Consider the following 24,927-nt stretch of genomic DNA (forward strand, 5'->3'; position numbering starts at 1 on the left):
GGGCATCTCAGCTGTTTTCCTTAAGTCTTACTTGAAAAAGTTTGTTTGTAAAATTGTTTATTTAATGAGGCAACCACCAAACTTGGCACAGGGGCATGTGCTATCTTTTTCCGGAGATAAAACTGTACTGGCTTCATACATGGCCAATGTAATGTGCTTTCAAATAATCTTCGATTGCCTTATCAAGACATTTTATGGCAAACGTCTGACCTCATGGAGTCTGTAAGTGATATAGCTCTTTTGAGATATTTTATTTGGATCCCTACTTTTGCTTTTAAGGTAAAGGGTAAATGTTTTCCTGTTTTAAACCTAAACGTTAACATGAACTGACAGGCATGCAAAGTTCTGCAGATTCTTAGTTTCTTATTTACCACATTCATTTCTTTAGCTCCAGGCTTAATTATTTCACAATTTAGAGCAATTTCGTAGCCAGACTACCGGCTCCATCAGAATAGTAGGACATGAAAGTGTTTTCTGACTCTTTCCAATTTTTAATTGGAAAGTGTCAGTATCACTTTAAAAAGCTGCCAGTCAATGTTTGTTTTTTTTATTCTACTCTTCTTCCAAAAGCCTTCAGATGCTGCTGATGCCAGTTTTGTTTACTCTTCTTCGTGTCCAGCTGCTGCACTGAGGATGCAGTTTTTTTTTGTCAGGTATTGGGGCAATCTATGGATTCAGAGAGAATAATGTTTTTAATGGCACTCCACCCTATCAGATCTTTGGACTGTCCCCCATTCTGACATGTAGATTATGTGCTCAATGCAGCCACTGCCTATGAAGCAAGGCCAGAGGCCACAAATACCCATACATGTATCTAGAGAATTAAAGCCTGGACCTGGCAGTAATTCCCTAGCGGATTGCATTCATGGATAATGACTTGCTCCAAGAAAAATGGGGGGTATCTAATAAACGTTACTATGTTTACTCAGGAGCAGTAAGTTGGATTTACTGGTCACCTATTTAAATGTGCACATTATGTTATTGTGTCCTATGGGTTACTGCCCCTAGGCAAACTAATGGGGGAATGTAATATGATTTATTAGCGCAAACGTTCGCAAAGATGCTGGCAAACCTTAGCGACCGTGTTTGCTCCATTTTGACTGATTAAAGTCCTCAATGACTTCCTCGCAAAATTTGTGACCAAATTGCTTTTGTGAACGTTTGCAGTGTATGTAATAAAATTCAATCTGTTTTTTTGTGTGACAAAATATTTAACAAAACTCCAGAGCAGGTGTAAAAGTTTTGCAATGTGCTATAAAGATTTGCAATGCATAAAAGCCTAACGAAGAATACGACATTGCAACAGGCGAATCTGCGAATTTTATTGCACTTCCCCTTATGTGCCTTTTATTACATATGGGGATGCACAAATCGTGCACTTACTTGCAATTTTCAAAAAAAAAACATCACATGCAAGTTACAAAAGAAGCATGCTATTGATTTGTGCCCTACAATCGCACACTTCGCTGTGTTCATATATGAGCCCTACAGTCTGTTCACAAAATGCATTAGGGACCTCTGTGTGAGAGGGGCAGGACATCTGACAAAAGCAAGGACATACAATGCCTACAGCATTGACAGAAAGGAACAAGGATTAGTAAACTGGAGGAATCAAATTCAAAACATATATGCCACCATCGCATTACAGTGGGTAGTGGTACAGATACATTTTCATCTAACATTTACAGAAAAAATTAATAATCTGATTGTCTATATTAAAGCCTTATTGAGTTCTCTGCTGACAGAAATAATTTGTGGATGAAGATGCTAAAGTGATTGCCTTTATAATCTCAGCATAACCATACTAAGAGTTTACTTTGCTTTTCCATTTTCTTGTAATCCTCAAATGTGCTTTAGCACCCTACTGTATAATAGTAAGTATAAATAGGCCGTGTAAACCAAACCCTTCCCCACCAAAAAACATACTTAAAGATTTTGTTCAACTTTGAGTTAACTTTTAGTATGACAAAGAGAGTGATATTGCATTAGGTTTTCATTTTTTATTATTTGTGTTATTTTTGAGTTATTTAGCTTTTTATTCAGCAACTCTCCAGTTTGTAAGTTCAGCAATCCGGTTGCTGGGGTACAAACCATTTGTTTTTTTAGATGGGGTCAGTGATCCCCAAAGCTGGAAAGAGTCAGAAGAAAAAGACAAATAATTAAAAAAAACTATAAAAATAAATAAATGAAGAAGACCAATTTAAAAGTTGCTTAGAATTGGCCATTCTATAACATGCTAAAAGTTAACTTAAAGGTGAAATACCCCTTTAAATACTATGCATAAACATAATCAACCATAACCAATTATTCCTTTAAAAAAATTCTCTCTCTCTCTCTCTCTCTCTCTCTCTCTCTCTCTCTCTCTATATATATTTATATTACATTATTTATATGTTTATTATATTATTTATATAATTTATATTATTCTCTATGTGTTGTTTACAGGTTTTATATGATAATACATTTATATATAATTCTGTATCTGTTATATTGTCTTTTTTAATGATGAATTTATGCATTTGTTTAGCTTGTCCGCCAGGAACATACAAGTCTGAAGGTACTCCGGGTGGAGCCAGCACATGTATTACCTGCCCTGATCCAAACCACACCTCTCCACCGGGGAGCACATCAGTAGATGATTGTGTTTGCAAGCAAGGATATGAGGTCGAAGGGAATGTGTGCAGAGGTATGTTTTAAAAAAGGCATTTTTGTAACACACTAGTTTTAAATGTATTAGAGGTATAGGACCTGTTATCCAGAACGCTTGGGACCTGGGGTTTCTGAATAAAGAATCTTTCCATAATTTGGATCTTCAATCTTTATGAGGGTTATTTACTAAAATCCAAATTTATCTAATTTTTTAAATAAAAAAAAACACAACCAAACTCTGATTTTACCGTATTGTTATTGAAAAAGTTCTATTTAATCTGTTCGGATAAAAACTCGGTACATATTTTTTAAGGGTTTTTTCCTGAATAAATTTATTTTTTTGGATTTTTGACCGAAAGGCCCAAAGTGCCCGAATTGATCAGATTTTCAGGCTAATTCCAGCGTACACCTCATAAACTTCAAAATGGGATGTGGACCTCTGCCATTGACTCAACCTCGGCAGGTGTGAGAGGGCAGATTTTTGGATTCTGGCTTTTTCCTGCATTAGGCTTTAATAAATCTCGAAAAATTTCGAGATTTGACCCAAAAAGCCTGACTGGAGTTTCATAATTAACCCCATAATTCTACTAGAAAATCTTTTAAACATTAAATAGAAACAGGCTTATTTTGTCTCCAATGTTGATTGATTTTATCTTAGTTCGGTTTAAAGGAGAACTAAATAATAAAAATTAATATGGTTAAAAATGCCATGCATTAAAAGTGCACATACACACACTCAGTGGGCTTTGAGCCGCTGTTGAGAAGCTAAGCTTAGGGGTCGTTGCAAATTTTAAAGCAGAAAATTCGATTTGTCTGTAATATAAGATGGTGTTACAAGGCCGATTATTAAAAGCTGATGCTGTACTGTATATTGTGAGTCGGTCCCTAAGTTCAGTAAGTGACAGTAGCACAGAGCATGTGCAGTTAATCAACACAAAACAAGATGGGGAGCTACTGGGGCATCTTTGGAAACACATATCTTTACTACTGTGGTTGCCTTTGGCTGGTACATAAGCCCAAAACATAATGTACAACATTTGTAGCCTACTTCTTTAGTTCTGATTTAAGTACAAGGTACTGTTTCATTATTACAGAGAAAAATGTTTTTTTGAACAAAAATGTGATTATAATAAAATGAAGTCTTTTATTCATATCCATATTTCAGAGCTTTCTGGATAATTGGATTTCTGGATAATGGGTCCCATACCTGCACTTGTGTAACAAAGGAGCCATTCTTTCAATGTGCTGCAGCATGTTTATTTTTATATTTTAAGATCCTGTTCCCCCTGGATACTTCAACATTCCAAAAAGAGAAATAGGCACTCGTAAGGAACCACTTAGGCCAAAAGTAAATACAAATCAAAGTATTTAAAGACAAAACATCTTAAAACAGACTGACAAATTTTGTGCAACAGGCACTAAGTCATAGGCAAATTCACATGACAAAAAAGGATTGTGCTAACAAGCAAACAAACATAGTCTTAAGGAAAAGCTATAATAAAATATAGTGGACATTAGCAATAAAAGGATACATCCAATTCTTAATTTATACCCAGTGGAAATCTAACATTTTTGCCTCAAATCTATACCTGGCTAAAAATTTCTCATCATCTCATCACTAACCAAAATCTCACAGACAGGGGTATGGGATGAGAAGAGAAAGTATGTAAGATGCTATTTGCCAAACAGCCTTTTCTGAACAAATATGTGATAACCGTGTCCCTTATGCCAAATAATTTGATATCCCAAAAAAATAATCTCTTTATTATTAAATTCAGAAGTAAATTGTAAGCTCAATGTATTATTGTTTGGACAGATCATAAACTGTTTAAAGACATTTTTATCATCTTTCCAAATAAGCAATGAATAATCTATGTAGCATCCATTAAAGGGAATCTGATTATTAAAGGTAAATATTCAGAGATAATAATTATTATTGAAAAGAAAACAAATATGAGTCAATATAAGTTTAATAGATCTTAAGTAAGCAAATAGTTATCATAGGTGCTATAAAGATCAAGGGGAAATGCAATAGCTTTTAAATGTAAGTGTCAAGAAATACAAGAGTATAGGGTTGCCCCATTACTGTAGCCCAACTGAAAGTTGCTAACCAATGTATTGTTTTCATAGCATGGGGCTATTCTTTATGTCGCTTAGAAGTCACAGGAGCAAAAATTTCATATAATAATCAACAAGTTCAGACAAGGCTCCAACTCCTGCCACTATAGGTCTCCCTACTGGTGGTCTAATGACCTTAGGAAGATTATAATGAATAGATTATAATGAAAATAGCAGTAGCAGGGAAATTGACCATTAAAATAGTTATCATTGACACCCCTATCCCATGCAACAACAATTAAATTAAAAAAAAAAAAAACTTTTGGAAAGTCTTTGCAAAAAAAAGGATATTTGTGAGGAGCTTTAATCAAATAATAAGGCTTATACGTGTTGGGAATAACTCAAATTATTATATAAATGATCATTTTCTACCCGTTTGACATAAATTGAATGCATAATCCCGTACCGTATTTAAATTTATACATATCAAGTTCGACTACTGCGAATTTGTTCACAGTTCTTTCTCTGGTCTAAAACTTTGTTCTGATTCAAGTTCTAAAACTGAACGCATTTCTCCAAAGTTCAAATAATGCAGGACCTGTGCCCTATCATTCTCTCTAGAGCCTATTTACCTTATGAATGCTCCCTCAAATCCATGACATGCAAATTCTTAGTAAATATTTAGCAATATTATATATGATTTGGAAAATGTGTGTTTTATTATGCTCAGGTGTTATACATTGTGGTTTTAGATAGTGATGGGCGAATTTATTCGCCAGGCGCGAATTCGCGGCACATTTGCGGGATTCGCTGCCAGTGAATAAATTCGCGAAACGACAGTGAAAATTTGCCCGAAAAAATTCGCTGCCGGCGTCAAAAACGGGCGCCGTCGTCAAAAACGAGACACCTGCGCCGTTTCGCGAATTTTCCGCTGTTTCGCGAATTTCATGTGAAATTTGCTAATTTTTCGGCGAAGCGAAACCGCACAAATTCGCCCATCACTAGTTGTAGACCTGCTTGGCTCCCAAAATACAGCAGACATTAGCTTTAGATGCATGTAACTTTAAAGAATGGTGTTGTTTTGCACAATGACATATTTTTACTACTGCAACTGTGTTTGTGTTTTGTAAATGAGCCCTATAGCCTCCAGTCATATCAATTTAACAGGGTTAATGGTCTTATTGTGCATTTTTTCCTCTACTCCTGACTTTCGTTAAATAAAAGTTAAGATGGTAAACACAATTTCTTATCTTATTTGAGGGCCAAATATAAAATGTTTTCTTGGAGGAACAGCTCAAAAGTATATATTTCTTTCTAACCTTTTAATGTTACACTCTAATTCTGTCACACTTATACTGTATTTGGTGCAATTTAAATGACATGGTGTTCAGGTCTCAAGCATGCTGAAATCAGTTGGCAGCAATCCTCCTACAAATATCAGGCACACCAAAAGCAATTTGGCCAAAATATGGCTGGCCTAGGTGTGATTAAAAGGCTTGAAATAGCCATAATTTTGAGTTTGAATCTGGTAAGGCACTGTGAAAGATATTGTTACACATGCAAGTGACATATTGTTTCTCCCAATCTCATATATTCTAAAAAGTTTCTCTTGAGTGGTTACTCCACCTGTATTTATATAATAGCTATTGAATATATTTACATAACTGTTTTTCCAATAAACTTTCTTTTTTGTGCTCAAATGTAAATAGTTGTCCACTGTCCTGAGTTACAACCCCCTGAGAATGGCTATTTTGTGCAGAACATCTGTAACAATCATTTTGATGCTGCCTGTGGAATCCGATGTAAGGCTGGGTATGATTTGGTTGGAAGCAGCATTCGTCTTTGCCAGCCAAATGGTCTCTGGACAGGCTCAGATGCCACCTGCAGAGGTAAGCTGTGTATTCATTTAGTATGTCTCTTCTTCCCATTTAGTCAGAATACTTACAATAGGAATAGGCAGAGATGGCAAGAATATAATCCCAGCAGTGTTTTCTGGCCAAAGTCCACCCAATGTACCCCAACAGATGCCTGCTATTACACACATGGGCAGTAGTGGACTATACCAGTACAGGTATGGGATCTGTTATCTGGAAACCTGTTATCCAGAAAGCTCGAAATTATAGAAAGGAAGTCTCCCATAAACTCAGTTTTATCCAAATAATCCAAATGTTTGAAAATTATTTCCCTTTTCTCTGTAATAATAAAACAGTACCTTGTACTTGATCCGAACTAAGATATAATTAATCCTTATTGGAAACAAAAACAGCCTATTGGGTTTATTTAAAGTTTACATGATTTACTAGTAGACTTAAGGCATGAAGATCCATATTACAGAAAGAGCATTATCTGGAAAACTCCAGTTCCCTAGCATGCTGGATAACAGGTACCATACCTGTATTTTTCCACCAGCAGAGAAAAGGTGGATGTGATGTTAACTTTAGGAACCTGTTGAGGGGATACACTCCACTGTATTATATACTTCTAGGGTTGGTTTTACGTTGTTTGGACGCTTTGGGCCAATGGAAGAGCAGAATGCTGAAACCTGAGGTGCATTTTAGCTGACCGATAACACAAATACAAGATATTGTTTCCAATGCTAAATTGGCTTCTTTATCAGATAGAGCAAAATATTTTGGTTCATTTGCTGGCCATTTAAAATTCACCTCATTCCAAAATATTTAGGCGCTATCTGATCCAGAATTTTCTGGCATCTTATTGGCACAAAAACATCTATTTTACTGTAAGTAAACAAGTAATTAGCAAGCAGTTTGTATGAACCAAACGTTTCTTTTTTGACCCTGAGAAAAAAACAAAGATTATGTTTCACTTTTCTGTAGTCCGAACATGTCCAAAACTTCATACTCTTGAACATGGCAGGATGAACTGTACCTCAAGTGATACTTCTTATGGAACAGTGTGCTATGCATCCTGTAATGATGGATATGTGCTGGAAGGAAGCTCCAAACTCTTGTGCCTTGGAAACTCCCAATGGGATTCAAAAGTGCCTCAGTGTAAAGGTAGGTTTGTGTGTAGGTCTTTATCAACCTTTATCGACTCTACCTACTATGGCTTCCCCATCTGTCATTTTTTTGTGTAGGGGACTGGTAAAATCGCTTCCTTTCTTATCGTATAGTCCCCTAAGGTTTGACCACTAAGTGGAGCATGGACTTTACAGTTCCCTCGTTTAACCACATGGTGGAGCTCAGTTTCCTTTTTGCCTGGAACTCCTTGATAAGTAGATGGGGGTCAAGAGCGGAACCCCAGCAGAGTGTTGGATCTAGTAAGTGGTGATGTAATAAAAGTTAATGTAATAAAAATTGTACCTGGTGGTCCAGTGGTGCAGCGGGGACGCCCACCGCGCCATTGGCGGGGAAGCCCGCAGCGCCGCTCCTCTTTGGCCGTCATTGCGGCTAGTTACGAGGCGCGTGCCCGAGGCCTCGTGGGCATTGGCGCAAATTCAAATGGGTATTTAAGGGAGCTCAGTTAATTCATCATTGCCCGTTATAGGATTTGTTTCCTGGTGCTGTTAGCTGTTGCTATTCTGTTTGAACCTGATTCTGATTACCTGTTTTGACCCCTGCCTGGCTTTTGACAATTCTACATTCTGTATCCTGACGCCTTGCCTGATTACTGACTTTGATTCTGCTTAGCCCTTTGATTGACTATCTGGTATTGACCCTTGCCTGCCTGACTACGAATATTCTCTGCCTGCCCGACCCGGCCTGATCTGACTATTGCCTAATGCCTTGTACCTTGACCTTCTGCCCAAAAGACTTTATTACAGTTGTGCCCCTCTGCCTATCTGTTATAGGTCCCTCTAAGAGTGGCAGATCTGGGCTATTTAATTGAGCAGATTGGGTTCCACAGAGGAGGGTTAAGGGGATTAGTTTTCTGGTTGCACAGAATAGTGTATGAGTGTGTAGGAGTAGTGGTTAGATAGGTCCACATGGGTTCCACTCGGAGAGGAATTTCAGAGAAAGGAACTTTAAGTAAGTTAATCTGTATTAGGGATGTAAGCACGATCTCACAGTGCTGTATTGTGAGTACCTGCTGACTCTTTGTCCTTCTACATTATTCTGCTGAACTCCCTAGTGGATTTGCACCACTGGCACCAATTTACTGTGTACTACTTAATCTGGGAATGTATCAGTAAAGCTCTTGTTTTTTGGGAGCACTGGGTAGCCCCTTTCACTATAGCCTTACATTTGCTTACCTTCTTCAATGTTCTGTTGCCTGCAATATGTCTCATTATTTGTATTTCCAGTCTAGAAACAAACAAAAGCAAAAAATAAACTTCCCCTGCTATATTGTCTCTTCACTTGCTATTCATTATATCATCAAACTCAATGTTCAGTGTTTCCATATACACACACCTGGGCCCCAGTATTTCTCTTGGCAAGTTAATCTGGAAAGAGCTTTCAATTGCCATTAAGAAATCATTTAGGAATTTTTAACTTCTTTTTTAACTCTCTATTTTTACTGCAGATATATCCTGCAGTACTACTGAGTCCCTGCCTCAGTAGAGAATACAATTGTCCCTATGACATTCACACACAGGTTGACTAAAGCCCTGTGGGCTCTGGTGCAAACTTTGAACATGTTCCCCTTATCTTTGTACCCCCCCCCCCCATCCTCCTTACCCCTACAGCTATTTACAGATCATCTCCTGGGAGTGTTCATGGTGTTGGTCCCTTGTAAAATTTCAATCCTTGTTCCAATGGTAGTTCTACTAATGGTCACACCCACACATAATGGTATGGTTATGAGTTAACCTGCCTGTATGTTTTTGCAGAATGGGCAAACACTACCACAAACATTATGCATTATGGCATTATGCATTCCTCTGGATTAATAGCACTAGTTATAGAGTAATTTCATTTTTTTTCCAAAGTATTTGGGCATTTCGTACAGCCGGTCCACTAACCAAAAAGAACAAAAATAACAGTTGATTTATTATGCTGCATGCCACAAGATAAGATATCAGATTTATTATCTGGAATGTCTGGGACTTTGTTTTCTTATTTAATAAGGGGTCTCTTTCCAATTTTGGGTGAACATGGCTAAAATCAACATTTATAAACATTAAAAAGGTGCAATTGCTTTGCCTTCAGCATACAAATATTCTGGGTACGGATGGGCGAATTTTTGCGCCTTGTTTCGCTGCGGAATTGGCTCCCATAGATTTGTATGGCGTTGTGAGAAAAAAAAAAAAAAAAGCTGCGCGTCAAAAAAAATTTGCCCCACGACAACATTTTTTTTACGCCTACAGACTTTAATGGGCGCCGTCGACATTTCCCCGGCGGCAAATTTTAGCCAAAACGAAATGGGTCAAATTTGCCCATCCCTAATTCTGGGTCATTTACAAGGCACTGTCTTATTTTTACAGAAGGACAATGAATAAAGTAAGAATGCAGAAGGGGAAAGGGGCATTGACAGTTTTTGTAGAATTCTGTTTAATCAGTGTAGTGCCAGCAGTGTATACTTCAATAGTGCCCAGCTTGGTTATCGGGGGTCCAGGTCAGTGGAAATCAGAAGGGAACCCCTGTTGAAGGTTGGTAGCTAGGGCAAAATTTGATACCCATGTTATACTTTACCTCAGATTATTATTTCATTTTTTTGCAACTCTCATAAAAATAACATTTGTCTGTGTTGTCCTAGAAATGTAATGTGATATGTAACTGAAATACATATTTTGCTGTGCAGAAATGCACTGTCCTGTTTTCCACAAACCAAAAGGAGTTCTGTCATCACCGTCAAATTGTGGCCGAGAGCCAGCCAAGTATGGGGTTACCTGCCTCATTGGCTGCAGCAAGGGATTTGTGTTATCTGGAGTAAAGGATAAAATAAAGTGCATTGCCAATGGAAAATGGAGTGATGATATCCAAAAGGCTGCATGTAAAGGTACATCTGCAAGAATGATAACTGTATAAATAACTTCACAAGGTGACCAGAAAAAAAAAATATCTATCTATCATCTATCTATCTATCTATCTATCATCTATCTATCTATCTATCTATCTATCTATCTATCTATCTATTGCTCCACCTCCCGTCTCAAGTTTCGCTCCCCCTTCCACATATATATATATATATATATATATATATATATATATATATATATATATATATATATATATATATATATATAAATAAACAAAAAGGAGTCCGCACTCAAAGGTCTTGTGAAGAAAAAAAGGGTAAGTTTAATCAACGTTTCGGCTCGTAAACGTGAGCCGTCTTCAGGAAGTGGAAGCTAAACACAAATACAGCTATAAATACACAAACCAATTTACCAAAGAAGCGCCAAAGCTAAGCATGACGCTAGTGCTGGGCGTGTACACTTAAGTGACATCATTAGTGGAAAAGTACTGGATACACTTTAGTGGTATTATCAATATATTAAAACAAAACAATGGTGTAGTACCCCCTAGAAAGGGAAAACAGTTTTGTGGCGTGATTCAGTGATATAATAATAAAAATAAAATAGAGGCGATCTGATCGGTGTTGTCATAAGATCCAGGAATCTTACCTCTAAGATGCCACCAACATAGAGATCCTACAGCTAGTGACGGGTATTTCTTTGTTGCCTCCAATTCCAGGTACGGAGAAACACATATAGGCAAGCAGACCTAGCAAGGGTAACACCGCAACACTTTGCTTTCCGCACACTAGATATCACGATATTGATAACACCGTATCCGCTCGTATGTAAATCCATCCTAACAGAGCCCAGAGCAGGTCATACTGCTCAATTTGCCGCTTGCCTACGCGGTTTACCGAACTCAGTCAGCAAGTCAGCTCAGTCAGCTCTGGGCTCTGTTAGGATGGATTTACATACGAGCGGATACGGTGTTATCAATATCTTAGAGGTAAGATTCCGGATCTTATGACAACACCGATCAGATCGCCTCTATTTTATTTTTATTATTATATCACTGAATCACGCCACAAAACTGTTTTCCCTTTCTAGGGGGTACTACACCATTGTTTTGTTTTAATATATTGATAATACCACTAAAGTGTATCCAGTACTTTTCCACTAATGATGTCACTTAAGTGTACACGCCCAGCACTAGCGTCATGCTTAGCTTTGGCGCTTCTTTGGTAAATTGGTTTGTGTATTTATAGCTGTATTTGTGTTTAGCTTCCACTTCCTGAAGACGGCTCACGTTTACGAGCCGAAACGTTGATTAAACTTACCCTTTTTTCTTCACAAGACCTTTGAGTGTGGACTCCTTTTTGTTTATTTATATGCATGATCCTGTTCCTGCACCAAGGCTTTAATTAGGTATTCTGAGTGCACCAACCCTTTTTGTTATATATATATATATATATATATATATATATATATATATATATATATATATATATATATATATATAAAACACAGGAACTCAGCCCTAATGGCATTATCTGAACTGAAATCCTGTATCTGCAAAACATATTCAATTTGTACAATTTATGAAGTTAATACAAAGGAGCCATAAATATCCTGTAAATTATATAATTATATACTTTGCTTAGTGAGGTCATCAGTCATAATCAGTGATTACTGATGCAATATGTGTCACAAGACCCACTGAAACGTGTGTATTATAATAAATAATGTACCCCCTAGAATAAAATAAGAGGATATTAGAAGTCAACTTGACATTCCATGACATTGATAAGGTTGCCTTTATTCTAATCACATACAGTATATAATATCTAATATACTGTTATCTAGTATTACTTTAAGTCCTGTAAGTGTAGAACTACATGAGCGTCTTCAACACAAATCTGGCGGATCAGACGGGGTGCGCCAAACACAGGCATCAATTCACATGTGACGGAAAATAAGGTAAGAAATACAAATGTTGGATGGTGTCGCAGCGTTCATCCGATGCAACACGAATGCTGGACGCTGCGTCTGCATCAGACAGCCGTATCGCGTCGGATGAACGATGCAACGCCATCCGACATTGCTATAGAATCAATGGAATCGCGTTGAAGACACTCGTGTAGTTGTACCCTTAGGGCCGTCTCTGAGTACAAAGGGATTGTTAGCTGCAGGAAGATGAGAATTGCATGCAAGATAACAGATACAGACACCAGAGTATCTCTTTGTTCTGTTCTCTTGCATACAATTTTCATCTTCCTGCAGCTGACAATCCCTTTGTACACAGAGACGACCCTAACAACATGTATAAAACATCATTACATTTTACAAAGGTGCTACATTGTTCATTGCATATGCATAACATTCCTACAGCTTTTTCACAATCCCTTATTTTGATATTTTTCAAAGTGTTACAAATAGTTTTTTCCCTTCTCAAACCTGCAGAAGCCCATATTCATTTCTAATTCAATGGTGTGAAATAGAGTCCTACATTTAAAAAAAACAAAAAAAAACAGCTCAGTAAATCTTTCATAGCCGGACTGCATGATGTCTGCCATGCCCATGCCATTTTAAACATAGTTTTGGGGCCCTTATTAGGTTGATATTGCTACAGCTCAAAGATGCAAGGTTTTGCTTCCTGTTGTCCAGATTTTGCAAGCATATATTTTATTGTTATATTTCTTTGGGTTCAAATGTCACTGAAACAGTACTGTTTTTTTCAGAAACCTAATAAGTGTGTTGTGTTAAATTTGTTTCTCTTAAGCCAAATAGCCAAATAAGCCAAATAAGTGAAATAAGCCAAATAAGCAAAATAAGACAAAAAAAGGTGAAACCCTTTTACTGCCAGTGATCTGGGGGTTTTAGTTGTGCTACAGGAACATGCTTTTTATCCTATAGAGTAACCATAAACACAGAAATGGAGCTACTAAGTTGTTGGCATGATATATTTTCCACTATTGACATGAAGTATCTATGTCATTGGCAGGAAAAGGATGAATAAAACAATGCCATCATTAATAAACATAGTTATTACAGATATGGTGATTGGTTGGCTTGTCAGAATGGAGCATGAAACAAAGAGGGCATCTCTGAAAAAATAAACTACAAAAAGTAAAAATAAAATAAATGTATTAGAATAGCATTCTAATTAATTTAAGAAATTATGTAAATTGTGGAATGGAAAGAGGAGGGCTTATCTTCTAAAGTTATGAAGTATTGGTCAGTGTTTAACATACATTGTTACTTAAAATGTTCCCTTTATTTCATTTGTGTGGATGAACACAAAGTTTTGTAATGTGCATTCTACTGGTCAATCTCTAACCAGGGGGCACTATAGAGGGCCAAGCAAGGCCCTAATTAATTAATTAAAAGTTTTAATATAGTTTGGTACCAATGTTTTGGAGCTCCAAATTTGCTCCAAATCTGCTTTAGGAAGACTGGAGGCTATTTGGGGGAGAGAGGATGTGAAGGTTTAGTAGGGGGCCTGATACAGGCTCTACTGGGTTTCATTTTCCTTTAAACCAAGCAAAATGTTAGTACACAAAACTAAGTTGGACAAGCCCTGGTGCAGACAGTTTAAAGGCTGCTGCGGGGTTTGGAAATGTAGTCTACTTTTTTTATTTTTTTTATTCTTGGCCTTAGATACTGAGCCTCCTAAAATCACTTGTCCAAAGGATATACATGCTGAGAATGTGGAGCACCAGAATTCAGCGCTTATAAACTGGGAAGTTCCAGAAGCAATAGATAATTCTGGGGAGGAGGTGAGTGTAACAGCTTTGGACTGTAGGATTTGTAATATTTATACAATGCCAGAGAATTATAAATAACAATCAGTAGTCGTTTCGTTATGTACTTGTGCACTGTGTACTTTTCTAAAGATGCTCCAGTTATACCTGACAATGATAAAATATTAAAATCATTATTGTAGCCCTACTGAAATACTTTAGATTTTATATAAATACTTTAATTTTTTTATTAATTTGTCCTAGAAACTTGGTTAGAATGTAATTTGATATCATCCCATCATGTAAAATTAAATTTTTTCTTATTTAAAGGGTGTTCCTCTGTAATTTGCCTAATGGCAGGAGTATGCAAAATGCCTTATAAGCAAATTTGAAGGTCACAGTTTTTACATAGAAATAATCTCATAATATAAAGTTTAAAGTCTAACTGTTGTGTATATATTTTATGTTGTTGTTAAGGTATCAATTCAGGTCAGTCCAGCTTTCCTACCCCCTTATATTTTTCCTATTGGAGAGGTCTCAGTTACATACATGGCAACTGATGTATCTGGCAATGAAGCAAGCTGTACCTTCAACATCAAGGTTATTGGTAAGTTATGGATGAAGAGCACACACGTGTCAAGTGGCACAAGGGATTTTGGTTCATTGCATGTTTTTAGTTTTCAGTAAACATTCCTCCCCCATCTGTTTTATCTAATTAACAATGGTTTATCATATCTGCATAGTTATGTATTTGCTGAATTTCATTTCTAGATGTAGACCCACCTGTCATTGACAGATGCAGGTCTCCTCCAATCATACAAGCGACTGGCAATGAGAAGTTTCAAAGCGCATCCTGGGAGGAGCCACAGTTCTCTGACAATTCAGGTGAGATGATCGCTGAATAAAAATAATCATCTGTACAAAGTAATGCAGTTTAAACTCTGTTGTAAAATAATGCAACTTAGCTTAAAGGGGAAAACAGCTTAGATCTGTATCTATAGAAATTACTAAGCTTCTAAACATCTTCACTGCCCTAGGGATCTCCTAACTGGAGAGAAACTAATTAAGGATTTTAGTGTCCCTACCCCATCTTGGAACCAGTTACTGATATCTATTTTCTAATTATTTCTTTAGGGTTCCCATGAAATGATTTGTGTCATCGAAATGCCTCTGTTGGCTCAGACAGATAAATAGCTTATGTCCATCTTCAAGTAGATTAATATAATGAATTTTTGCACTGGTTTGAAACGTAAAGATCCCAGTGGTGCTAAACTGGAGCGTTTGGGAAGTTAAACTGTGAAGTTATTAGCTACATGACTTCCAATCGAGGCTTACATTTAAGAATCTTTTACCTTTTCCAGGTTTACCTTTAATTATCACTCAAACTCATTCCGCTGGAGACCTTTTCCCCATTGGAAGAACTGTAGTGCATTATACGGCTATAGATCCTTCCGGCAATAAAAGGACATGCGATATTCACATCATCGTCAAAGGTACAATAATTTATTAACCATGATCACATTAGTCAAAAAATTGTCTTGCTGTAAACATTCTAAAGATATATTATGACTTTGAATACAGAAATAACACTGGCATACAGTATGTGAACTGGCAAATGAATAAAAGAATGAATTGAGATGAGCGGAGAATAATCATAAATTAACCAGAATGGGTATCTGACATAAGAGAAGGAGGCTTGACTGGGTAAGGTAGGAGCAAGTTGTACTAGGTAAATAGCTTGTGGGGGTTGGTTGAGCACAAAATTGGAAGGTGGAGTAAGGTGTAGGACATTGTAGAGGTGGGGGAAGTTGTGCTGTCCAACTTTTGTGGTAATGAGGGTTGGAATTTTTCTGGCCTATGTGGTGGAGGGCCGATAATGGAAGCCAGTGTTGACCACTCCCTGTTTTTAAACCACACCCATGTTACCACAATAATTCTTAATACCAGGTCCACATTAATGGTGGTAGCACACCAAAACAACCAAATGGTTGGTGCTCACTGCAGGGAAATCACCTATCACATATGCCTCCTCCTCCCCTGTGGATACTACAGCACCCCCCAGCACATGGTTAAACACCTTAGGGGCATATAACAACAATTTCCAAATGCTAACAAGGAGCTTAGTGCAGGCAGAGTATGACACACACACAGGGAGTATAGGGCAGGCAGAGAATGACACACACAGGAAGCATAAGGTAGGCAGAGTATGGCACACACAGGGAGCATAGGGCAGGCAGAGTATGACACACACAGGGAGCATAGGGCAGACACAAGTGCATAGGGAAGGCAGAATCGAGCAGGAGACAGGGAAACCTATCAGGACCACTCTAAAATGAACAGTTCATACTGTGCTGCATACAGTGACACAGTGCTGGTGCCCCTCCAGCAGTTTAAATGAGGTGTGAACAATGTGGGCACTATCAGTCTGGGTCTGAGGTGTGACCAGTACAGGGCTTTAAGGGTGTGAACAAAAGAGGTGTCACAGGTGTGAACAATGCAGTGAGTATTACAAGTGTGTGTGAACAATTCAGGATTTTACTGAATTTGAGGTGTAAACAATGCAGGGGCCAATTAATCTCAGTATTGATACCGTTAAAAGTTTACACAAGGGAAAGAGTCACAACAGGCAGACTTTCATATGGGGGGGCTACACAAGAGGGGTGTAGAGGGCAGCCAGTTGGACAGCACTGAGGTAGAGGAAGGTTTTGAGAGGATCTCTGTCTGGAAGTGATACATTCATACCATGGAGTAACTAGAGATGTGTTTCATCCTGCCCTTTCTAGTTCTGGTGCTTTTAGTCACAGTTTGGTGGTAGGCATGCATGCCAAAAGGTTTAGGGGCATTTCACCTGGGATAAAGGAGAAGGAAATGTATAATCACTGGTTTCAGATAAGCAATTATAATTACTGGGGTTGCCTAACATTTGACACATGGAAAGGAGCTGTGTAAGGATATATATCTGTATGAAAAAGTACTGTTTCATAACTTGTTTTATCTTGTCTTACATTTTTTTGGTATTCGTGTTAATTATTTCACTATAACTGTGGCCCTTTATATTGCCATCCTGGTGGTTCATCTTTTTTCTTTTGGTAGTGGGTAGAGGGAGCTGTTTGGTGTTAGGCTGGTTGTGTCACATAGCCTGCACTTTAATGCTGCCCTAGTTAAGCCATTATTAAATGGCTACCAAATATTCTAAATTTTAGTGAAATTTACGATATCATGTTGATATAATTATTATAGAGATCATTCCATGTTTAATAAATAATGCATATACAGTATTGTCTTTTTGATATTACTAAAAATACATATAGACATAAAGCCACATGGAAATCTAGTCTTTTGTAAGGACATATTTTTGAGGTCAAAGTATGTGCTGGAATGATATGGTTTCATTTGTTTTTATTCTAACTTCTTTTATCTTCACTTCACTGGCTTTCTCTCTCCTTCCTTATTATTTTCCTGTTTGTCTGTTTTCTACCTTTTCAACATGACCCTTTTTATTTTTCTTCCCTCTACTGTTTTCTCCTTCTCATTTGCTTTACCTTCTTCTATCGCAATTTGTATCCAAACCCTTTTAGGTTTTTCCTGTAGATCTTCACTTCCCCCATTTCTGCTTCTGCTCTCTTCTTTTTCCCTTCTTCAGAATTCACATTCCATTTAATTACTGAGAATATCATACCTTTTCAAGCCAAGAAGTTCACAGCTGCATTCACACTGGGATGGATGTCATGTCTTTCTTTTGACTGAATCATTACATAAAGGAATACTTGAGCAGAGTAATGCCTTTCTGACTGGAACAAATTGTACTTAACGTGAACAAGTTGCTCAGAGTGGGAATGCTCATCCACATATTCAGTCCAAACATGATTTGTTCTTCTCATTATAAAACATCCAACATAAGCATTCTGCGGCCAACAAGTTCAAATACACCAACACCACATTTAACCAACTAGCCCAGGCAGCTAAGAGGGATTTTATACATAGTTTTAAAAGAGTATCTCAGTGACCATAATTATTTCTAGAAAAATCAAAAGAGCAATTTATTATTATTCTCGCAGAACTTTTGGTTTTCCCATAAATGTGTTAAGTGGAACTCTGCCACATGCAGCTGTGTCCATATTCTGTGGGTGATCATAGAGCGGTCTTTAGACGCATGCATTTTTAGAGTTCCGTATAGATATTGTGAACAATCTGGTATGGCTATAATTGCCCTATAAAGATGTCTACTGTACTTATATTTCAGCCACATATTGGCATCATGCCACTGCCATGAGAGAGCATGTGAGCACATGGACAGACATTCTAATGGTGGTACTGCTCAAATGGATGCTGGTAAAATGCACTGCTTTGAAAAACGTTCAGGGTTATTTAATTAAAGATGTCTAGTCGCCAGTCTCTAGCCAATAAGCAGATTGAATTTACTGGCTTCCTTTTTAAATGCAAAATTTTATTGGTCGCTATGAGTTACTGCACCTGAGCAATGATTGCTCCTTTATTCTTCAACACAAAATGTTAAAAGTACAGATGCCAACTTTTTTAATGTGTTTTATTATAATCAATTTCCTCCTTTCCTCCTTCTTTTTTTAAAATATCCACCTTGATCCACCAGGCTCGCCTTGTGAGATTCCATTTACTCCACAAAATGGAGAATTGGCTTGTTTGAAGGATGCCAAAGGTATCAACTGCACATTAGTCTGCAAAGAAGGCTATGCTCTAGCAGAAGGATCAACTCAGAACTTGTACTGTGCTTTCAGGGATGGACTTTGGAAACCACCAAAACAGGTTGACTGGCCTGATTGTTCTTGTAAGTTTCAACATATACATTTAGATTAATCTAATAGGTATGTAGACAGAGACCTAGCATTTAGATGGAATTCAGTATAGTGTATAGATACTGTAGTATGTTACAAAAATACAATTTTAGGACCAATTTATGATTGTGCTAGTGCACTAAGGGTGCCGTTCACTTAGCATTTGTGCCAGGCCAATGAGTGCTGCTCAGTGCATCTTACACCTTGTGCCTTTACTGGAGCAAAGCACAGTCAATAATTGTACTGCCCCAAACTCAGTATTACTGATGGAACTGAAATTGTGGGTGTAGAGGAAGGTATTGTGAACAAGGGTGTCACCGAAGAGTGTATTTAAAAAAATAGATACTGCCCTGCTTTTTTGCAGATCCGGAAATATGCCAATAGCACCCTTACTTAGCTTTATTAAATTGAACTACAACTATCCCACTGATGTACTCGGTATTTTAACAGCAGTGAATGTTTTTATTACATTTGTCACATGCATTTTCTAAACTGCAACTCATCTGAAAGGCTAATAACTAGAGACTCAAGTAGCGCTATTGAAAACATATACAAATGTGTAAGATGTCAGTGCAAGTTAAACTATTTAATTAATGCCAGAATATTTCTTAATTTTGATTGGCAATTTTCATGAAGCACATTTTCAACTTGTGATCTTTAATAAATATCTTGTCTGTTTTTGTCACTAGTACAGCTCCTCCAGTTCTAAATATTGCACACAGTTCCCAATAAGAATTCCCAGGCTACTTTCACCTCTTCTGTCAACCACCTTCCTGATATTCTTCCGTTAGATCAGGTTGCTCTAATGGCTTTTTAGGTTTCTGGCACAAATCGAGTTTGCAATTAAGGTTACCCTCTCTGCAGCAACAGGATTTCTAGTCCTAGTCTAGTCTAGTATTTCTAGTCCTAGCACCTTATACACTGGATCCATGTTTGACGAGGTATCGCTGGGGCTCTGACCTCTTCCTTCCTCCTCAATGGAGCCTCAGCTGTTTAACTAGCTGGCCTACTTCTATCTCTCACTGCGTACAGTGAGCTTCATAGATCTGACTTACCACTAACCTAACCTTATGGCTCACCTTTGCACGTCTCTGAAGTAGGTAGCCTCATCCACTCTTTTATTCTTACACTGCTCTCCCTTATATAGACTACATTGGGCAATTCCCACTTGAACCACCTCAAGGAGATTTTCTGCCTCACAGTGCCATCTAAGTGACTGGAAGTAATAATAATTCATAATATAACATATGTTATTAACCCCTTACATGTCCCATCTGTTTAACATTGCATATCCTCATTGCTAACCATACTCAAGCACTCACACTTAACTATATATGTTTACACTGAACCCACACACACATATATTCATGCACAAACTAGCTATAGACCTAAAGATTGCCGTAGTTCTAGACATTTTACATGTCTAAGAAGACATCCAAAAAAGACAATGTGGCAACCTTCTGGACATTCTGGCTCTTTATAAGCTTTTTCATCTTTGTATACAATTCTGAGCCGTCTCCTATGGAATTCCCTTTAGGAGTTTTCTGCTCCTATATGCACTACTAGTTAGTTATTACAATTTTATATTACCTTAGGGCTCTTGTATGCATGCAGTAGTGATTGCAACTGCAAAAGCCATTCATTAAAAGTTCTTGCCCAAAGACAAGTGTCTCTGTCCCGCATCCTCCTCTGAATCACACGTAAGTGAGCCTATTAGTGCAGAGAATTACTGCAAACCTCTTGCTGAAGGTAATTCCAGGTTTCCCTCTGAGGAATGTGATAATAGGTGCGACAGACTTTATCATGAGCAAATATCATTATAATGATGGGTGCTGGAAATAACTTTATTCTCATACACAGATATGACCCACATACAGTATCACAGAAATCCCTAAACTAAGGAAAACATCTCACAACCTGTTTCAGCAGTAGAATCATTTTGATAGTAAATAATAAACATTTCTTGCCTAGATAGTAGGAAACAAAGGAACTAAAAAAAAAAAACACCTTTCCCACATCATACTCCTAGGCCAGAGGGGACTTGTTCTACACACAGATCACAGAATAAAGCCATTTAACATTGTTTTTATTAATAAAACAACCATGGGAAAATACACACATGCATCCAAGAGGTCAGCTCTGCTCCAACCTAGCTCAGCTCCAACCTAGATTTTTTTAAAGAAATGGAAACTATAGTACCTTCCCCACATCATAGAGGCAATAGATAGAATTAGTCTACAGCACCTTGGAAGCCTTGAATATAGCACTCTTAACCCTATTATGGGGCAGTTTGTTAAAAAGTTTGACCAGCTGCAGTACCCTATAGCATTCAGAGGATTCTCTGACATGGTAAAACGTGTCAACTACCTAAGTAATGGAATTCGGTCATAAGTGGTATCCTTCAATTACTGGGGCTCATCTAAACACCAGCATTTAGGTGTTAGCTTAGTCTAACAATTGCTGGAGCAGGAAGAATAAGCATGAAGTGTATTCTACTGGTCATTATAGTGCTGCTATAACTTTTTTACTCCTAACAAATTTGAGAGTACATCATTTCTGGGCTACTTATTAATAAGAGAAATTTCTAGATCAGTAGGGAATTAAACTTAAATTCTACAGGCAGAACAGTCAGTTACCAATATAAGCCATATATAATTTTATCAGCATCAGCACCCTACATTTGTGGCTGGGTAAATGGACTATAACTGTAACACTTTCCTGCAGGTAATCAATAGAATTTTAGTTGTATCTTAAAAAAAAATATTCAAATTGCTATACTGTCTGTACACATGATTTGATACAATATAATTTGTGCTTGTTTAAACCACCTCTGTGTAATGTGTTTTATGGCATGTTTACCTAGAATTTAAGGATGTATCCTTGCTTTATGCATTGACAACATTTTGTATTTATGCACTACTTTACATTGGGCAGACTGTCCTCCATATAATTTAAAACCGATGGCAAAATAAATTAACATTCATGTCAATGTGCTTGCAATTTACAGTAAACCGGTTTGCTAATCATGGATTTAAATCATTTGAGACACTGTATAAAGCAACGAGGTGTGATGACAGTAGTCTTCTAAAGAATTTTGCTGATGCTTTCCAGAGTTCACTTGGTAAAATGGTAGGTTAGTAATATTTTTTATACCCATGATATAAATCTAAAGCTAAAGTAAAGATGTCTTATTCCTATAACAGTTCCATAATCTTTTATATCTGTGGTCTGTAGTTTACCCAAAACTCTGAACATTGATGCAAAAGTAATTTGGGTACACCAAGGGGAGAACAAAAGTATACAAAATAACATGTGGGGGAGGGTGGAATAAGAAAGGTTATTTAAATATTAATATAGAAAATATAGAAATTAGTATTTAAATGAATTACAGTGTTACATTTTATTTCACTTCTGTGCCCATGTAATTGTAAAATCATTGTGCTATAATTACTTGTCATATAGGTGAACCATATTATTTTGCATACAGTTTGGCTTCACTGAGGTCCTGATTTTTGCAGAGATGCTATTTGCTACATTTAATCTTAATTATCTCCAAGTTGGTTTCTTTGTGTGTGTGATGGTTCTTTTGATGGCTAAAGTTGTTTCCTGGATTTCGGTGCTGCTTTACCCTTTTATTGCATTTGCAAATTCTAACTCCACATTGTTAGTAAATTCATTATATCCATTGTTGCTTACAGGTTCCGTCATTTTGTACTGATGTTGATGACATTGACTGCCGTCTTGAGGACCAGCACCAAAGACAATGCCTAGAATATAACTATGATTATGAAAATGGCTTTGCTATAGGTGATTACCCTAATAACATAGTTGATATTTAATTAGCTATTCTTAGGTAACTCTTTCTTAGGTAACATTCTGGAAATATACAGTATATATGTAAAAGCCTTATTATTTACAAATGTTGTTTCATTCCAGGACATTCTAGTTTTTTCTATTGGTTACTTGCTAAACCCTACACTTTAGAAGAAGTCTTTCAATATCTTTCAAGGATCTAAAAAAGACTGAAAATACTGACTTCAGAGTATAAAAACTATGGGGGGGGGTTACAAGATCAGTTTTTACTCTGCCTATTAGAAATGTTCATACTCAAGTAATCTGCATCTAGGCTTTGGCAGTTCAGAAGAAGGTTGCATGCTAATCTCAAAAACAAAAAAATAGGTGCAAAAGCCAATGTGGGCACTACCACAGTCAATAAGATATCAATAGTATATGCAAACAAAATATAACATGGGAAGCAGGATATACTCACTGTTCACCCCAGTCTATGGGTGCATTTCCATGAAAAAAACAATAATTGTGAGTCCCTTCAAAAAAATCAATAAAGGGTAATAAAAGTACAAAAACATTTATTAGGACATAATGAATGGAGGCCTTGTTGGGTGAGTAAGTGCCCCAACAGGCATGAAACGTGTTAGGCCTCCATTAATTATGTCCTAATAAATGTTTTTGTACTTTTATTACCCTTGATTGATTTTTTTGGAGGGACTCACAATTATTGTTTTTTTCATGCATGCTAATATCCTCAATTTTAAAAAAAATCATGACAAACTAAAATGGGACAACATTACATCATTTAAAAATGTATGGCAGCTCCAGCCACCAGCCTTGCCATATACTAGCTTCTCTGTGCAATACCTGAGAAGAAGGGTCTGGATTTATTCAATTTACAGAAAGTACATGTGATGGGGGTGGTTGGAGAGTATACTGTCAGAGTCTCTTGGTGTCTGCAGTAGTTTGGTTTCTCGTATTTTCTTATTGCTATTTTGTTGATATTTTTAAACTGTAGGCAATTCAGAAAATTTTAATTCTACCTGTTATGCTAGTTTCCAGACATTTATTTCAGAAAATGTATTTGATGTATTAGTTGTTCTCTTTTGTCAAACATGCATTACTGGGAATAGTACAGATTGTTCCTTTATCTTGTATTTTTTTTTAAATATGTCTACACAGACAAAAAGCTAGTTGCACAGAATTTGTATATACTTTGAGGTAAAATTAGGCTTAATGGTGAGCAATTTCATTAATGCACCATTAGTAAAGAAATAGATTTTTTATAAATTTCACTAACAATTTACTCTTGCAACACTTTTTTTCTTAAATTTTGTGTTCCCCAATGAAATGATTGAAGCACACCAGTTCTATGCGTATTTAAGTAAAACACAAGCAATGTTTAAAAAATTGAAGTACAAAAACTGCTGCAATTTAAAATAAGGAAAATAACATAGTGGAGAATTGTATATCTTTCAATGCCGTTTATAAGAAAGACTGGAAAAATATATTTGCTTTTTGGAAAGCATTTTTTATTTGCCTTTTTACTTGTCAGGGCCTGCAGGATGGGGAGCTGCCAACAAGCTTGATTATTCCTACGATGAAGATTTCTTTGATGCAACTGAGAAAGAAGATAGTGAAAAGCATCTGTCTGATTCCCCTCACACAGCACCACTGCGCGTGAAGAGGCACCGGAGACTTAACGTTGGGGCATCAGATCAGAAAGTCAAATTTATTTTTAATATTACAGGTAAGGTCACTGCCAAAGTAAAACTGTATTCTCTTTTTTCATAAACAGATTTTACAAATTGATAACAGTGGCCCTATAGCGGATTTTAAACTCCCACTCATGTTACTCTAATATTATTGCAATAGCAGTTCAAAAACATAGCAATTATTTCACAGCACTTTTGCCTTTATTTGCCCTTTAAAGGAGAACTAAACCCCAAACTAATGAAAACTCCTACCCCTTACCCTCCATAGTCCCCCCTCCCTGTTCCCCCCGTACAGGTGTTAA

At 37.0% G+C, this 24,927-nt stretch overlaps 1 protein-coding gene across 2 annotated transcripts in view; it reads left to right on the forward strand.

Moving 5' to 3' along the window:
• The window catches only part of svep1.L (sushi, von Willebrand factor type A, EGF and pentraxin domain containing 1 L homeolog), a 174,237-nt gene that overhangs the window by 54,598 nt on the left and 94,712 nt on the right, over positions 1 to 24,927 (forward strand). The window contains exons 4-15 of one of the 2 annotated variants that reach the window (XM_018257180.2): positions 2,528 to 2,686; positions 6,417 to 6,596; positions 7,545 to 7,724; positions 10,411 to 10,608; positions 14,228 to 14,346; positions 14,788 to 14,917; positions 15,082 to 15,195; positions 15,672 to 15,803; positions 18,920 to 19,114; positions 22,129 to 22,250; positions 22,820 to 22,928; positions 24,466 to 24,660. In XM_018257180.2, coding sequence (XP_018112669.1) covers positions 2,528 to 2,686; positions 6,417 to 6,596; positions 7,545 to 7,724; positions 10,411 to 10,608; positions 14,228 to 14,346; positions 14,788 to 14,917; positions 15,082 to 15,195; positions 15,672 to 15,803; positions 18,920 to 19,114; positions 22,129 to 22,250; positions 22,820 to 22,928; positions 24,466 to 24,660 — 1,833 coding nt within the window. Of the gene's footprint in view, positions 1 to 2,527; positions 2,687 to 6,416; positions 6,597 to 7,544; positions 7,725 to 10,365; positions 10,609 to 14,227; positions 14,347 to 14,787; positions 14,918 to 15,081; positions 15,196 to 15,671; positions 15,804 to 18,919; positions 19,115 to 22,128; positions 22,251 to 22,819; positions 22,929 to 24,465; positions 24,661 to 24,927 lie in introns of those variants that run through there. The other variant, XM_018257188.1, reaches the window with a different exon arrangement.

The sequence above is a fragment of the Xenopus laevis genome, chromosome 1L (assembly GCF_017654675.1).
Source record: "Xenopus laevis strain J_2021 chromosome 1L, Xenopus_laevis_v10.1, whole genome shotgun sequence".
Classification (NCBI taxonomy): domain Eukaryota; kingdom Metazoa; phylum Chordata; class Amphibia; order Anura; family Pipidae; genus Xenopus; species Xenopus laevis.